Below are 16,831 nucleotides of genomic sequence, written 5' to 3'. Positions count from 1 at the left end.
TGAACAGTTTATTTTTCATCAATTCCGTTTTTAATTACAGCACAATAAAAAAATTTATATCTTTCATATATATATTTGCTCGATTTCTCGCAAACTACGAATAATGTAATTAATTAATTTTTTAGATTGACCTTAATTGAACAGAAATTGAGTTAATACTGGTTCCACTAAAGTGGAAATCTATGTAAACAAAAGATTCAAAGATTACGAGATATACCACTTAAAACAATTCAAATTTTAGGAAAGCAAAAAATTATTCTAGTTGTGTGAGAAATTCGTCCCGTGCGCCAGATGGGCTTATTATCCAGCACTCTGTACTCGCGCGATGCATTTATCATATCACTATCCCATACGACGTATCTATTACGATCTTATGCCAGGATATGAGCGCAACGAAACATGGTAGGGGCCGTAGCCATAGCAGGCATGTGGGGGTACAAACGGCCGGCCGGCGCGCGAGACAATATATACCTGACGAGGGCCTGGTGTTGCCGAACACCTGCTCCACACCGGGTCCGGACGAACCTTTGTCTAAAGGCCGATATAAAACTCGTACGCTGTACTGGCTGCGCCAGTAGACTTTCGACAGGCGATCAAGCGCACTGCGACAATCGCATCGCACGCGACTCGATCAAACTCGACAAGTCTCTTCAAAAATAGATCGGATTTTTTGGATAAATCACATTAAATCACAATAAATCTGTTCGTATCATGTTAATTAACGGTGATAAGATGTGATAAAATTTTTTTGCTGAAGAAATTCAAGATTTTGGATGAAAATTTGAAAATGTGCGAAGATTTAAAAACTTGAAAATAAGAAAGATTTGCCAAATGCACATTAAATATCTGAATCGGAAGATTTGTGAATTATAAAATACACGAAATATTCTCTCGGGGATTTATAAAACAAAAATATACAAGAGTTTCTTCCCTCGAGGGGAATATATGAATTGCGAAATATAAAAATTCAAAAATCTCACAATTGAAGCATCCTTAAAAGAATTGAAGAATTAAGAATCCGAGAAATGGCGAACGTACTGTGGCTGTTATCAGTGATTATCGCAAACATGTTGATTGTTGGCACGTGCGCGGACGAGGATCTCAACAATACAGTCAAGCTATTGCAGGAACAAGTAAGCGCATTGCTGGATTATCGACAGCAGGATTATAACGCTTTGGAGGAGAGTCTGAAACAATCGATGGAAAAAAACACGGAACTCATTGTCCTTAGGAACGAAGTAAAGCAACTCAGGTAAAATTCTATTTGTTACATTTCCTCACATGTAGTATCGATATACGTATCGTAATACGATACATAACACATGAGTGTATTGGAAGTTGCCAAGTATATAATTATGGTATTTATTGACAGCAAGACGCTTTAAAATTTCATTGAAGTTTAGATATTCTGTCAGATCAGTTTTTTTTTTTGTTTTTTTTTTTACTTTATAAAGATGATTTTTTTTTGTATTTTTTGTATAAAAAATATTCAAATTAATCTATATTATTCAATTTTTTATACTTTGAATTCTTTTTTATATTTATGAATATTATTTATAATTTTTATAATTAATTTAATTGTAATAAAAATAATAAAACATTAAAATTTATCTAAATTTAGTGAAAACCATAAACATTGTGAGATAATTGATAATAAAATGTTAAGTAATATCTAAAACAATTTTTATAATAAATTTTATATAATAATTTTATAATAAAAATACGAATATTATATATATATATATATATATATATATATATATATATATACATACATACAATTTTTTATTTTTATTCTTAAAAATAGCGATAATCATCTTTTATTGGCATGCAAAGAAAAGATATAATAATAATATACCCCAGAAAAAAAGGTGCGTATTATAATAAATATCCCCTCATACATACAGGAAGGAAGTGACTGCTCTTCGCGGCGGAAGCGGCAACGAGGCGAAGAACGAACGATTGAGGGTGAGATGGCTCGGCAGTGCCGTGACGGAGCTACAGAATGAGGTCGCCGAAGTGCTCAGGACGCGGAACGCCAGCGAAGAGTTGGCTGAGCGTTCGAGGATGAGGAGCGAATTGGCTCTGTTAAAGGGTGACGTAGCCGAAGTCGGCAGGAGTGTGCGCGATCTCGGTGGCAGAATCACCAAGATTGAGGCTATCCTCGGTACCATCAGACTCGATATTGTTGCGACCAAGGAACGTGCCAGTCTCTTATCTCGCTCCTGCGCAGATATTAGTAGTCAGGTAAGTCATTTCCTTTCGCAAATGTTAGAAAAAATTAAAAAAAAAGGAAACAACAATGGCAGCAGGGACAGGTGATACCATTTTGCCACACTACTAAATCGAAGTGAAATGAAAAAAAAAAAATTACTTAAATATTTTCCTTATTTTGGAGCAATGGATTATTCAGTTCGCAATTATTCCTCACGAGAGTATAACTTTTGGAATTTTACTCTAATTAATATATATATATATATATATATAATCCAATAAATATAATCATTAAATATTTCATATAATTATACTCATTATCTATAAATCAAATTTTATTTTCTCTTTTATACGCATATAAACTACAAGATAATATCTTACATAAGGATATGCGTATATGATATATATATATATCTTTGATAGCGCCATCGGCGATTCCGACGGGATTCCTAGATGCGCGCGTGCCGCTCAATGGCTACAGCCGATTTTTTTCGCTTACGTCTCGAGATCGATTTCGTGGTGACGGCGAGCGTATCCACCACGTATACGTATGCACACACATCGAAGGGCCGAAGGGCTCGGCATGTGCTCGCTCGCGCGCCAACAACGGGCGTCCGTGTAGATAATGGCTGCTGCTACCATTTAGTATTTACGGCAGGAAGAAGAAAGGGGGGGGCGTGATCGGTGCACCTGCGCTTTGCACGAGGCGGCCAGCTGCTTGATTCCTGTTTCTCGTTTTGCCGTTTGGCAGCTGCTTCTCCACCTCCTCTTCCCTTCCTCTTGCCCCGCCCGCACAACGGGCCTCTGGGTTGCATATATGTGCCCCTCAGGCCCGGGCTCCCCCAATTCCTTCTTAAATACTTTCCGCTCCTTGCGCTTCGACTTTCTACCGTCACAAGAAATTAAACGTAATATAAGAATAAAATTCAAAGAATGAGAATTAGTGGGGTATCGAGCAGAATAATTGTGTTATATCAACAAATTAAAATTTAACTCGTGCGTTTTCCATATGGAATTACTTTGCAATGATGAAGATTTATTTGAATATTGTATTGTTAGATTTTTAGATTATTTTGCTCTTAAAGGAGCATGATATTAATGGAACACATTTGCTAATTCAGTTATTACAAAATAATGTAGAAAAATAATACGAAATATATAATTAAGTAATAAGTGAGAAACAAAAAAATAGTTTTTGTAAAATTAATGACTTTCTTTGATTTTTTGAATTTTTTTATGCATGTGCGAGAGAATCATTCTATAATAATAATTTATAAATTCTATCTTGATCCTATATATGTATCTTGAGCGGCGAACCTTAGTGTCTGTGGTATTTGACACACGCTGGCGACCATAGCCATACGAGTCGACAGCTGTGGCCCTACTCTCACGCATTCCATAAACGCATGTGTATTATATATGTATAGGTACACACACCATGTTATTAAGGACTGCCTGTAAAAAGTCGGTGGATTAAAAAGAATCAGTAGGACTTTATTTTGTGGAACGGAAAAGAGTTTACGAAATCGGAGATTAATAATGATTTTACTAATTGTTCGGGTTTATTTACATAAAAAAATTCTGTCGCTAATTTTTTAATTACATATTTTCTGAAAATCAGAAAAAAAATATTAAGAATATTAAGAATGATATTACAAATCAACTCTATGCAAAATATGAACTTATCTTTTTCAGTTAAGCACGGTGCAGATAGAGTTAAAATCCCTGAAATGCGAGTCCACACTTCCTAGTCAGAATCCGCAGAAATTGGAACATCATGACAAAGCCGATCTCTTTCACAACGAAGTGAGTAGACTGCATAAAATCACGTCGGCCCGAAGACGCAACTATTTCCGTGCCCTGACTCATCGCGCTCGCTTCGAGGAACGTTTGCGAAACGTCGAACGGAAGATTTCCGTGGTAGCGCGAAAGCGAACGATGATCGAGAAACGGGTTGTGTATGAAGACCGCGAACATCTTGAGGAACGAGTAAAGAATCTTGAGTTGAAACAGGCGGAGCTTTTGAAGAAAGTGTTCAATGCCACCCAAGATCTGGTGTCGATGAATGAGCTTGATGAATCAGTGGTGCGACTATATGACTCGGTGCGACTCCTTGAAGAAGCTGTCTATACTAATCGCTCCGAAGTGAAACGAGAATTGGCGAAATTGGGGATAAACGCGGCGCGAAAGGCGGCCGAATTATCGCTGACCAGGGAGGAACTTGCCAATCTTCGACGCGCGGTTCAGGCGTTGAGCGTAAGCGCATCGCAGCTGCAAGAGAAGAGCGATGTGCAACGGAAGAATCTGGATGCCTTGAATGAGACCCTTAGCCGACTGGATCTCTCTCGCAATTTGGCCAAGGCGGCAAACGTCACGCACGAATTGGAACAAGTGGAGGATCAGTACCGTCTCATGGTAGATTCGCTTCCGGGCAATTGTGAAGAGCGCGATGGTTTGACTTTGTTAGCGCCTGGTCCCGGAACACCTTTATTAGCTTCCTGCCGCGCCGGTTGGATTGTTGTGGCTCGTAGAATCGACGGTGCGATTGATTTTGATCGCACCTGGAACGAATATTCGGTCGGTTTCGGTTCGCCGGTCAGCGAATTCTGGTTAGGTAACGAAGCATTGCATCGACTTACCCGCGACAATTGTAGCAGATTACGAGTCGATTTGATCGACACCTATGGCGTGCACTGGCACGCCGAGTACGAGCATTTCACGGTAGATTCCGAAGAGACTGGTTATCGACTTCACGTGTCCGGTTACTCGGGCAATGCGACCGATGCGTTGTCTTACCAGGATGGCATGGCGTTTAGCGCCAAGGATCGCGATATGGATATCAGTACCACTGACTGTGCAGCCAATTATCGGGGTGGATGGTGGTTTAGTCATTGTCAACACGCCAATCTCAATGGGAGATATTCTTTGGGCCTGACGTGGTTCCAATCGACCACTAATGAATGGATGGCGGTCGCGTCTTCCGAGATGTCAGTGCAACGAAAGCAAAATTGTTGATGACCCTGAAACGTTAAACGAGTGAAATTATTTCTATTGAAACAGAATTAAATATGATATGGAAAAACTTTAAACAAATTAAAAATTATTTTGTGCGATTTGAGTCACGCATCTTGCAGTCAGTTGACGAGAGAACATTGATTGTAATACCAAAGAATTAAATATAATTTAAAGACTTTAATGTAAATACAATGTACAGTTATGCACGATAGAGTAAATGCTGTAGATGTGTGAAAAACATATATTACTTATTATATATATAACAAGCCAATAAAAGCCATTAATTTTTCCTCTAAATAAAATATTAAAAGTATAAAATAAAGTATTAAAAGATAAAAATTACAATATATAAAAAGACAAATATTACAACATATTACAACATATTACAACATATTACAACATACAAAAAGTAAAATTCACAAAGTTAATCAATTGTCACATTATTTATCAATATTTAAAATGAAATTTTTATAGCTATTATATAAAAAAAGGGATATGTTACCATAATATTAGTACATGTATTAATTTCAATGCTATTATTTTCCAAATGTTACCTGTCTAGCGTTGCCACTATTGAAGAGAGACGTCAGCTGTTAGAGGCGGAACCTTTTCAAGTCCATAAAAAGTCTGATATATCCCTTTTGCATTTTCATACGCAGAATTCGGGCTTTCTATTTGCGCACAGACATATTATTATATATGTTGAATTCATATTTGAAAAAAAAACTCATTGCGCAATTAAGAGGAAATTTTTTTGCAATTACACATAAAAAAACATTTGTATTAGATTAGAAAATGTATAATTTGGAATGAATTTTATGATACTCTTAGAGATAATATCTCTCTCAGTTTTTTCTTATATTGCTTATAAAACTATAAAGAACCATATCAACAGGACATTAGATTATTAATTACAAGATATATGTATACGAAATTTTAATGCACGAGTTACATCAAACCATTATTGTCACTGAAACCATTTTCAAGGCGTCCGCTCGGAATCGAGAACGCGCTGCAATTTGCATTTCTTCTCGTGCACAAACAGGCTGCCGGAATTGCCGTAAGCGGAATCACATATTTTACAGATGTATGGCTTTTCTCCGGTGTGCGTAAAGATATGGTCTTTTAAGTACTTGTATCGAACAAAGGACTTGCCGCAAGTGTCGCAATGATAATTTGCTTCCCCTGTGTGAGCTTTTAAATGATACTTTAACCCGTTCGAGGACGCGAAAGTAGTGCTACAGATGTGACAAACAAAATGCTTATCGCCCGTATGTATTTTCTCGTGTCTCTTCTTGTAACTCGGAATAGCGAAGCTCTTGTCACAGTATTGACAAGTGTATGGTTTGATGCCATAATGCGACTTAAGATGCAACCGTAATCCGGACTTCGAGACGAAGGTTTTACTGCAGACATCGCAAAGATACTGTTTTTTATTGTTACCTGACAATTCATTACAGCGAACATTTTTATTTAATATAACAGGTTCGTTTGAAGACGTTTCTCGGATCTTAAAATCAAGATCGCTCTCATCGTTATTATCAGGCTCTGAGTTTATCTCTACATTAAGTGTGCTCTGAGATAACGCAGTGTTGTACATTTTTGAGCTTACAGCAATTTCTGAATATGCCTTTAAAGATTTTCTTGTAAATCTTAAAGATTTGCCAGCATATTTATGTTCTCTTCCTTTTGACTTTTGCCCTTTTTCTTTTATTACTTTTATAATCTGAATACATAAAGAGTTCTAAATTTAATTTAAAAGTCAAAGACTTTGTCTTTCAGTGGATAGTATTTTCACTTACTTGGCAATGATTCTTTTCATAATATTCATGCAGTTTATCGTTGGAATTTTTACAAAGATTTACAAACTCGTGAGCGTCCCGTAATCTGATATTGCATTTACAACATATGAACTTAGGCAAGTTATCATTTTGTAAAATCTGATTTAAAAAATGGCATTAATGTAAAAATCTTTTCTAGGACTTCATTTTGAGATTATGCAAAGTGGACAATTACTCACGATAATGGAACACAAATCCGCAATCTGTAATCTCAATCGTTGACATTCGTCGTCGTTAACATCATCAAATAAGGGTGTCACATCGCGTTGCGCCGGTTGAAGACATAATCTGCATACTTTTTGCATACCGTTTTTTTCATAAGGTCTCTGCAAATATATATAGGAGAAATATTTTCCTGTTTTCTCGAATATTGATGTAACTATCTCTCGATATGACCATTTCTAATCCTGCATCAATTGTCAATCTTTTACGTTTAGGTTAGGTTAAATTAACTGAAAAATTCTAACGAAAAAATTGTTATTCTACAAATGGAAAGAATAGTTTATATGAAATAAATAATGAAATAAGAGTATGAAATAAGAGTAGTTTATATGAAATAAAAGAATAAAACATTTAAAGTTATTAATGTTTCGTTAAAGAAGATATAATGTTATCAAAAAGAAAATTGAATTCTATATGACAAATTGTCAATTAGAAGGTAGAAAATGAACTATACTGAGGCTGCTTTTGGAAACATCACTCGTGTCATGTGCACAAGAGTGTCGTTCTATCTTTGTTATTTACTAAATATTAACACTGACGTCCGGCGTGACCTTCACAAAGTATCGCTCGGCGGCCGGCGACACCACAGTGGTGTCGCGCGTAAAGAATCGCTCGACGGCCGGCGGCACCACAATGGTGTCGCGCGCAAAGTATCGCTCGGCGGCCGGTGGCACTGTAATGATGTCGTGCGCACGATATCGTCCAGTGGCCGACGACAACATTTTAGTATCCTTATCATTCTCTTGATAATCTGTGGGGTTCTGTTGTTGCTTTTGTTCCGTACCGTCTAGGTACAGTATTTTTAGCATAAAGCTGTACAGCTTTACGTGGAATAAGTTACATACGTCAGCGAGTGTTTTTTTTATGAGTACTTGTACCCATTTATCATGGCAGACGAAGGAGAAGACACTGTTATTTACGAGGAATGCGCGGACGACTTGTCCGACGTTCCAATCGACATTGCGGATTGGGAAGAAGACATTGCAGATCCTACAAATGAAAGTGAAGCAGAATCTTCAGACAGTGAAGTTCTTACAAGAAGAATTCGGCGAACGGTAGGGTTGCCAAGTGATTCTGATGAATCAGAAGAAGACGATAGTGTACCGTTGTCAGATACCGATTTACCGAGGACCAATGAGGAATTTGAAGGGTTTCCGGGCCCAAACGTTTTTCCCGAAGAAGCACAGAGCGTCGAGAACATCGTCGAATTATTTATTGGGAAGGATTTATTCAAACATATCAGCAGCGAAACAAACAAGTATTATGATCAAAATTGCCACAGAAGGAAAATAGGTAAAAAAAGTGCCAAATTTGTCAGCGTTACGGCAACCGAACTTAGAAAATGGTTTGGGCTTGCTATCCTTATGGGAATTGTAAAAAAAGCAAAAATAGATGATTATTGGTCAACGAATCCGTTAATAGAAACTCCCATATTTCGCAAAACGATGACCCGCAATAGATTTAGGCAAATATTATCATATCTGCATTTTTCCAATAATAATGATAAACCGGATAATGCCGGCAGACTTTTTAAAGTGCAACCGATAATTGATTATTTTTCGAAAAAGTTTGAAGAAAATTTTGGCCTTGGTCAAAACATCTCGATTGACGAAGGAATGATACCATGGCGTGGACGACTGAATTTTAAAGTTTACAACCCATCAAAAATTACAAAATATGGCATACTTATTCGGATGTTATGTGATTCCAATACGAGATATATTTCCTCATTTCAAATATATTCCGGCGCTGGACAGCCTTTAGCGAAAACGGTGATGGAACTATTGAAATCTTCTTATGGAAAGTGGCATCACCTGTACATGGACAACTACTACAACAGCGTAGAACTTGCAAAAATTTTACTTCAAAAGAAAGTTCGAGTTTGTGGAACGATACGGAAAAATAGAGGATTTCCAGAAAAACTCGATGTGTTTGAAGCCTGCCATCGACGAGAAGGTGATGTACTGGTACAGTTATGGAGAGCTTCGAAAATCAAAATGATACGGATGGTCTCTACAATACATAATGCCACTTTGATTGATACTAAAAAAAAATGCAGGAAAACCAATTGCCCAATAAAAAAACCTGAAAGCATATTAGACTACAATAAATACAGGAAGGGAGTGGATCGAGCAGACCAATATCTCAGTTACTATCCCATATACAGAAAAACGATAAAATGGTCAAAAAAGGTTTGCATGTACCTGTTTAATTGCGCATTGTTTAATGCATTCAGAACATTTCAACATTTCCATACAGAACACAAAAGTCTCCGATTTCATGATTTTCTATTGAAAGTGTCTGAATCCTGGATAAAAGATCAAGTAACTGCACCTGAGCAAAACTTGGAGGTCGCTTCTATATCGCGAGCGTCCCATAAAGCGATCGACAGACTTTCCTGTGACTTGAGGCAACACCAGCTAGTACTCATTTCCGAAACCAATAAACGAAAACGAAGAATGTGCCATGTATGTACCAAAAAAAAGAAAAGAAAGCCAACAAATTTGATGTGCAAGACGTGCGGTGTTGCATTACATCTTGGAGATTGTTTTGCTTCGTATCATTTAAAAGAGAAATACTAAGTAAGTACCAAAGAAAATGTAATTAAAAAGATATATAATTCAAAAAAATTTTACATTTATTTACATATGTACATTTTCATAAAAAGAGGTGAGGCGGATTGAAAACTCGTGAGAACTACCGATGAGATTAGAAAAACTTGAAATTTATCATCTCCCAATAACCTCAAAAACAGCCGGCGACAAGCGAAATAACAGAGTTTAATAACAGAGCGCCAAGCGAAGAAATGTTTAAAAACAGTGCGGCCGGCAAAGTGTTAAACAAAGATAGAATGATATACCTTCATATCCTCCGTGATCCACAAATGTATGCATAAGAAAATGAACCAATCAATTTCCTTATGCTTATTGTTATGCGCTTATGCAAAAGTGTGTGCTCTCCGCTTAAGTGAATGTACATATATATATATAAAGGGCGCGTTCCATTTAACGATCGCAATGCTCGCGAGCATCATCTGTTTTTGTTTAACTTTCAGTGAATAACAAGGATGTGATATCGTGTGTTCGTTAAATGGAACGCGCCCAAAGTGAAATGAATATCTTGTCGAGTTACGGGAAAGAGATAGTCATTGCTCGATCATGTGTATGATAAGAAAACCAATACCTTCAAAAGAATAAAGACCCTTGTACAATGCGAGGCAATAGCGATAGCGATAGACGATATCCAATAAGAGTTCTGCTTTTTGGAAAAAGCATATTTCTGCAACATTACACTGCAATATACAGTGATGCAATGTTATATAGAGCAATGTTGCTGCAAGCTTTAATGCTGTATGGATATTTTCTTAAGTATAGATTAATGAATTTGATTATTCACGTAAAATATATATTATTTCCGATTGGACATATAATAAGAAAGACGGCTATTAATTCTTGGAAATGTGGTTGCCTCTAAGTCGACTTATAGTCAACAGTTAATGTCAACAAAACCCATTCTGGAAATAGTTGGCTTAAAGTCGACTTTAAGTTGACTAGAAAAAGAAGAGAACGACTACCACCCGGCAAACGATCATCGAGCTTACTGCTCATTACAATTATTTTTTTGCAGAGACTCACATTTTGATCTCACGGAGCTTGTCGCAATTATATAACAGCAAGAGATGCATACGCTTGTTGTATCGGCGCACCTTTGAACGAGCGCATTTCCAAACAATTCTGTTTACAATTTTAAATTATTGACTAATATTTTAAATCTATTTAAATTTTAATTGTTTAATTAATTTTTAATTGGTTTCACAGATTAAAATGAGATATGAAAATTTAAAATATTTCCAATTTGATTTCTTAAAATTTTACCGTTATCTGAAAAAAAGTATTAATAAAAATATATTTAAAAATAATGTAATTTTTAGTCCACATTCTATTAACTTGATTAAGAAGATATTTATAAGAAGAATAAGAATAAGAACTTTTTGTTACTTTTACTATTAGCAATTTATGCCACCAAAACTGGCAAACATGTTATTCATATAAAGAAGCCATATAAATCTTTGACCAGTTCAATCCAATCAGATTGTAATTAAATCCCATAATTATCTTATAATTTTATTGATATAAATATGATGTAATCTTATCTAAGTCAAACATATTATTATACAAACATATTAATAACATATTTTTTTGATGTTGACGATGCGCGTTCATTTAACATTTTTTTCATTCATCAGTTTATTTTACAAAAAATTTTATTTTTTTAATAATTTTACTTTAGTAATTTTTCCAGATTTGCGATAATCTTGAATTTGAAGTCATACACACATAATGTATATTTTAATTTAGGCTTTATTTGTTAGAATCCAGCATTTTCTGCAGATTTTTTCAATATTTTCGTCAGCATTTATAATGTTTCCTGCAAGGTTGAGCAATTTCTGTTGCAAAGTATCGATCTACAGTACATACATAAGTTTCTTTAAGGCTTTTGCCGAAATATATTTTACAATGTCACACATGAACGACTTACAAATTAAAAGATTCATGACGTGACACACGATAAAAACATTTCATTTGGCATAAATTATAATATTCAACATATTATAAAAATATGACATATTCTGAGAAAAGGAAAGATATTTCGTTTTTCTGATATAATCTTATATGTATTATATTGTACTTGCAATGACATATAAGAAAACTTAAACATACAAACCTCCTTCTGTTTTTCTTTCATTTTGTAATTCATAGCGTTGATTTGTTTCTTCAAACGCTCGTTTTGCGATAACAAAGTATCGTACCTAAAATGTAACATGCTTATAAACATAATATGAAAATTCAGCAATGATACAAAGGCAAAAAAATATTATTAGAAGAAATTACTTTTGGTGCCATGTCCTTTGCACTTGTCTCTTTAAAGCTTCCGGCAATATATCAAAGGAACCAAGTTGAACGTCCGTAACGCTTTGTCGAAATAAATCTAAAAATCAAAATTTTCTCTCGCACAGAACACAGCAAAGCAAGTAAACTCAAGCAAAAGTTTTGCTTACTTAACATCTGCTCGTTTCGTATTTTAGCTTTCCTTAAATCATCCGTTAAAATTTTATCGCGAGATTTTAAGGTAGAATACCGCAGAAAGCGGACAGCTTCTAAATCTCGCGAATATTTTAAACTTATTTCTAATTTTCGAGCGGTATCACGTATTTTATTAATTGTCGCGATATATTTTCCTTCGAGGCTTTCTACATACATGATGTTCAATATTTGTCAATTGTAATCTAATTTAATTGACAGCTGAAGGCATAAGACACATTAAAGATTCGTTCTTGTTAACGATATTGTTTTATTAACCTTCTGTATTTTATGTGATTGTAAAATATAGTATCTTAAGTAATTCAAAGCTTTTATTATCGTTAATCGTATTGTGCTCTGTATAATATTCTTTATAACATAACTCTGCCGCCTTAATTTATTTTTTTTGATGTTTTGAACATTTCTATTCTACATACACACACACATACACACAGTATCCTTTGCTATTAAATATATCTTTGGACAGCAAGTACTGTATAAATGGTATATGAATGGAGGTACACTCATCATGTATGAAAAATAAAAATGTACATCATAAATCTTTACAGTGCAAATATTATAACAAAGCAATATAAATATTAAAACTCTTATGTGGACATGTTTAATATACTATTTCGTTATTGGGCATGGTTCTGAAATGTATTGTTTAAAACTTTGGTGTACGTTTCTTAAATAATCTCGCGATCGGTCTCGCGTATCTTCCAATACAGTAAGTAATGCTTCTCTGGTCTTGTTTGTTAAGGCCTCGTTAAATCGTTCCATAAGTGCCATGTCTATTTGTGGAACACCATCTAGATCTTCGGCAATTTCCCTCACTATTGTCACATCTATAGTTAAAGATTCTAAATCAGAATCCTTTGATCTGTAAATTATTTTTATCAATATTGATATGAAATTTTAAAACAAATTTGCTTCATATTTATATTTTTTAATTAAATATTTTCATATAATAATAATAAAAATACAAAAATTGCTATATATATATTTTGTGAAAATTTCTCAAGTCTTAAATTTTATTAATATTTTAATATATTGATTTTGTATGCAAATGTATTAATGTTCGAAAGTCTTATTTATTAGTAGTACAAGATCTGACTTACTTTGATTGAGTCAATTCCTTAGCAAGAAACTCTGAACAAGTTTTATATAATTCCAAACATTCCAGACTACTTTGAAGATTGCGCCTTTGAAGGTATCTTTCAAAAATTTGTCTGCCTTTTGGATGAGATAAAGTTTTATTTATATTATCTGTAATTTGATCTAACTCCTCAACTGTCAAACCAGTTGTACATTTTCCAATACAGCCAATTGTTTGAGTCGATAATGAAGCCTGCATGTTTCATTACGCTACGCAGAGAATTGTAGATTAATTTTGTCTTGAATTATTATTTTTTTAACTTGAGATTAAAACATTCTGCAAGTAAATAATTGTTTGTAGTCGATTACGATTTTTATGTTTGATTTTGATCGAGTAAATAAGAATAAAAGACAGCACAAAAAAACCTTAGTATATAATATTATATATATATATATATATATAACATTCATATCATATAATTTTATAGCTTACATATATAATTATTATTTTCATATTCAATTCGCATATAGCGAGCCATTTAATGAACATCGATATGATCCAAAAGCATGTGTTTCCGGCTTATCAGCTGTCAATTTTCAATGCCATGCGTGACGTGATCGTCGCATGATTCGTTTGGCATTATCTCTCATCAGCTGATTGATTGACAGTAGGCCTGTTTGCACCTTTCTTAAATGCTTAAAATGAAACAAGAAACAAGTATATATATTCGCGCTGTAGAAAGAAAGGAAAAAAACGAGAGAAAGCGAAAATGAATCAATTCTATAAATTACAAGACCGTCTCATATTTTCTGTTATGTTTTTATGTGATGTTTATGATGAGTTTTCATGAAATCATATTTGAATCAAATCTCATTTGATTTGGACGTTAAATTACAATCTAAAATGTAAAACGCGGGATTGCTCAGTAAAATTATTCTTTACATATACATTCTGCAGATATATTTAAATAATTAAATTTCAAGTCATAAAAATTAATCTGTAAAGCAATCTGGATGAATCAAACATGCCATCACTTTAAATCACATGATCTATGGTTGACGCTGCATCGAATGTCAATCTGTAATCTGTGAATTAGCCCAAATGGGGGGTTCTAGTATGATCTAGTACAATCTCTGAAGATTATCAGTAGGTATAGCTTATCGCTTATCTTTATGTTAAATGCGATGTAGCGAGATATTAATATATACATCTTCATACATTTTTTTAAAGACGACTCATCATGTCGGGGACCAAGGTAGGGGAATATTTTTGAGAAAACTATATTCAATAACAGTGATCAAATAAAAGAATCACATATATGCTTTATTATTTTTTTTACACATATTTTTTGTATTTAATAAGTATTTAAAAAAAATAATATGTATATTTTGCTGTTATTTTAGAGTGAAGACAGTAAAAATGATAATTTAAATAGGCAAGGATCCTTCAGGAAGCTTGTGCCAGGAAGTAGTAATGGAGAGTCTTCATTAGGCATGTCTGTAAAAATGATAGACAGACCGATCGTCCCGCAAACTAACAAGCAACATGCTGTTTTCTTACAGGAATATAATATTATTTCAGAATAGTGAGTACACACACACACACGCACACACACATACACAGTAGTATTATAATATATATATCATAAAAATAATTAATATATATATTTTTTTTCAGCAAGATGTTGTGTTCTCAAGATTTAAAGGGAATTTATGTAATACCGTCTGCTTTAAATTCTTTTTGTAAGTACTGCTAGATTTATACATGACAAGTTACATTTAACACATTTAAAATTTAGCATGTGTTTTCTGTGATAAACCTAGTTTGTAATATTATTACTTTGGAATTAGAATAGCTAATGCTATTTTATGACTCGCAGAGAGATTGAGAAGAAGAATAAATATTTTTCATTCTTTATTTCTTTGTCCATATTTGAAATTTTTTTTTATTGAAACGTTAGTATGTTTTTGATAGGTGTAAACCTATTTTATAGGTCTTGCTCATCCTGATTACAACTTGTATATTGGTTCTGATGTAAATATATCCATATGTCTTGGCTCTTTCACTTGAATGTAGTTAAGAAGACTAGTTTAAAAAATTCTAATATATATGTTATTTCTAAACATTTTGCCGCAGTATGGTTTGGTGTACAATTCATTCGACAAGGGATCTACAAAGGCGGAGTTTTCAGGTTCACCATTACATTACCACCAAACTTTCCGCTCGGAGATTGTCCTGTAAGAATACTGAAATGCAAATAATCAATCTTATATATATATAAAATCTATAATTTTTATATCTGAAATATATTTTAGAAAGTTGTATTTGAAACTCAAGTTTTCCATCCATTGATAAATCCAGAAAACGGAGAATTGTGCACATCATGGGGATTTCCTGAATGGAGAAGAAATAACAGAATTTGGCAATTGATACAATATATTACAAAAGTATTTATTAAACTGGATCCAAAAATGACTCCAATTAATCAGGAAGCATCTAGCTTGTAAGTATAATTGTTATTTGCTTTGCATACAAGAGATATATCCAAAGAAACCGTGAAAAGAATGTGTGGTCCCCAATATTTTTTTTCACATATGAATTGGTGACATTACAGACAAGAAAGTAATCTTGAGGCTTTTCGAGAACGTGTGAAAACTTGTGTCAAAGCAAGTGTGAATCAAGTATTTGATTTACCAACCATGGACGATTCGCATTATATTACATTCACTCGATATGTGAATGAAGTGCATGATCCCATTAAACAAGAAATTTATGAACCAAAGGTAAATAAATACTTAAGAATCACTGTTAAATCATAAATCACATTAAATTTAAGAATTTTCTCATCAGTCTATTGTATTTTATAGAGCGAAGATGAAAATAAACCATTGGGTTTGTCATGGGTACAACCTGGCTCTCTTCAACCATTTTCAAAACCAGAAGCTAGATAATAAAAGAATTTAAAATTCAAATACTGACAAATAGTGAAATAACATACATCCTTAAGAGATGTATAAGAAAATTATTGCTCTCTTGGCAATCAATATAGATACAAACTTATTAATATTACTATTTTTCTATTCAGAGATTATATATATGCCTTAAAATTTTATATGAATCTATGTGTTAAGTGATTGCTGTGTAGAACAAATTAGAATATATGCTCTTGTAGTTTTTAATAAAAAGAGATTATATACATTTATTTGTCTATTTAAAGTATGAATATATATTAAGAGTATCTAAATTATTTAATATTGAAAATATCTAAAAGTATTTAATATTCAATGTGACAAATATATTATATACATGTATAATACACATTTTCTTAAAGATCATTAATATAAGCACTTGGGCAAAGA

At 33.7% G+C, this 16,831-nt stretch overlaps 6 protein-coding genes and 1 long non-coding RNA gene across 15 annotated transcripts; 3 read left to right on the top strand and 4 right to left on the bottom strand.

Moving 5' to 3' along the window:
- The first annotated feature begins 83 nt into the window (after window positions 1-83).
- Window positions 84-5,467, top strand: LOC126859244 (protein scabrous-like). The gene is made up of 3 exons (XM_050610326.1): window positions 84-1,252; window positions 1,908-2,247; window positions 3,910-5,467. The coding sequence occupies exons 1-3, from the start codon at window positions 1,026-1,028 to the stop codon at window positions 5,227-5,229; spliced, it is 1,887 nt and encodes a 628-aa protein (XP_050466283.1). The 5' UTR covers window positions 84-1,025; the 3' UTR covers window positions 5,230-5,467.
- LOC126859324 (uncharacterized) lies at window positions 2,077-5,001 on the bottom strand. 2 transcript variants are annotated; one of them, XR_007688792.1, is made up of 4 exons: window positions 4,854-5,001; window positions 4,621-4,775; window positions 3,532-3,669; window positions 2,532-3,100 (listed from the first exon to the last, which is right to left on the bottom strand). It is a non-coding gene; the product is annotated as an uncharacterized LOC126859324 (long non-coding RNA). The 2 variants fall into 2 exon arrangements; XR_007688793.1 differs by lacking the exons at window positions 4,621-4,775; window positions 4,854-5,001 and adding an exon at window positions 2,077-2,225 and having other exon boundaries at window positions 2,714-3,100; window positions 3,532-3,912.
- Window positions 5,086-10,990, bottom strand: LOC126859270 (zinc finger protein 846-like). 6 transcript variants are annotated; one of them, XM_050610386.1, is made up of 5 exons: window positions 10,928-10,990; window positions 7,250-7,396; window positions 7,032-7,169; window positions 5,784-6,955; window positions 5,086-5,234 (listed from the first exon to the last, which is right to left on the bottom strand). In XM_050610386.1, exons 2-4 carry the CDS (start codon window positions 7,373-7,375, stop codon window positions 6,212-6,214), a joined length of 1,008 nt encoding a protein of 335 aa, XP_050466343.1. In that variant the 5' UTR covers window positions 7,376-7,396; window positions 10,928-10,990; the 3' UTR covers window positions 5,086-5,234; window positions 5,784-6,211. The 6 variants fall into 6 exon arrangements, with proteins under 6 accessions (XP_050466343.1, XP_050466339.1, XP_050466341.1 ...); XM_050610382.1 differs by lacking the exon at window positions 10,928-10,990 and adding an exon at window positions 10,476-10,921; XM_050610384.1 differs by lacking the exon at window positions 10,928-10,990 and adding an exon at window positions 10,153-10,465.
- On the top strand, window positions 7,925-10,096 carry LOC126859248 (piggyBac transposable element-derived protein 4-like). Of its 2 annotated transcripts, none has more exons than XM_050610333.1 (2): window positions 7,925-9,892; window positions 9,963-10,096. In XM_050610333.1, exon 1 carries the CDS (start codon window positions 8,180-8,182, stop codon window positions 9,872-9,874), a length of 1,695 nt encoding a protein of 564 aa, XP_050466290.1. In that variant the 5' UTR covers window positions 7,925-8,179; the 3' UTR covers window positions 9,875-9,892; window positions 9,963-10,096. The 2 variants fall into 2 exon arrangements, with proteins under 2 accessions (XP_050466290.1, XP_050466289.1); XM_050610332.1 differs by having other exon boundaries at window positions 7,928-9,874; window positions 9,961-10,096.
- A 187-nt stretch (window positions 10,991-11,177) lies between the features above and the next one.
- Window positions 11,178-12,563, bottom strand: LOC126859309 (uncharacterized). Its single transcript, XM_050610446.1, has 4 exons — window positions 12,352-12,563; window positions 12,185-12,281; window positions 12,018-12,102; window positions 11,178-11,720 (listed from the first exon to the last, which is right to left on the bottom strand). Exons 1-4 carry the CDS (start codon window positions 12,551-12,553, stop codon window positions 11,709-11,711), a joined length of 396 nt encoding a protein of 131 aa, XP_050466403.1. The 5' UTR covers window positions 12,554-12,563; the 3' UTR covers window positions 11,178-11,708.
- A 50-nt stretch (window positions 12,564-12,613) lies between these two features.
- On the bottom strand, window positions 12,614-14,300 carry LOC126859304 (uncharacterized). Its single transcript, XM_050610439.1, has 3 exons — window positions 13,965-14,300; window positions 13,495-13,808; window positions 12,614-13,256 (listed from the first exon to the last, which is right to left on the bottom strand). The coding sequence occupies exons 2-3, from the start codon at window positions 13,728-13,730 to the stop codon at window positions 13,004-13,006; spliced, it is 489 nt and encodes a 162-aa protein (XP_050466396.1). The 5' UTR covers window positions 13,731-13,808; window positions 13,965-14,300; the 3' UTR covers window positions 12,614-13,003.
- A 242-nt stretch (window positions 14,301-14,542) lies between these two features.
- LOC126859284 (protein crossbronx homolog) lies at window positions 14,543-16,679 on the top strand. 2 transcript variants are annotated; one of them, XM_050610406.1, is made up of 8 exons: window positions 14,543-14,618; window positions 14,703-14,727; window positions 14,876-15,057; window positions 15,150-15,214; window positions 15,609-15,709; window positions 15,788-15,975; window positions 16,087-16,255; window positions 16,340-16,679. In XM_050610406.1, exons 2-8 carry the CDS (start codon window positions 14,713-14,715, stop codon window positions 16,421-16,423), a joined length of 804 nt encoding a protein of 267 aa, XP_050466363.1. In that variant the 5' UTR covers window positions 14,543-14,618; window positions 14,703-14,712; the 3' UTR covers window positions 16,424-16,679. The 2 variants fall into 2 exon arrangements, with proteins under 2 accessions (XP_050466363.1, XP_050466364.1); XM_050610407.1 differs by having other exon boundaries at window positions 14,553-14,622.
- Window positions 16,680-16,831: the final 152 nt, after the last annotated feature.

Source organism: Cataglyphis hispanica, chromosome 3, assembly GCF_021464435.1.
Source record: "Cataglyphis hispanica isolate Lineage 1 chromosome 3, ULB_Chis1_1.0, whole genome shotgun sequence".
NCBI lineage: Eukaryota > Metazoa > Arthropoda > Insecta > Hymenoptera > Formicidae > Cataglyphis > Cataglyphis hispanica.
Note: the sequence above shows the minus strand (reverse complement) of the source record. Positions and strands in the feature narration are given on the sequence as shown.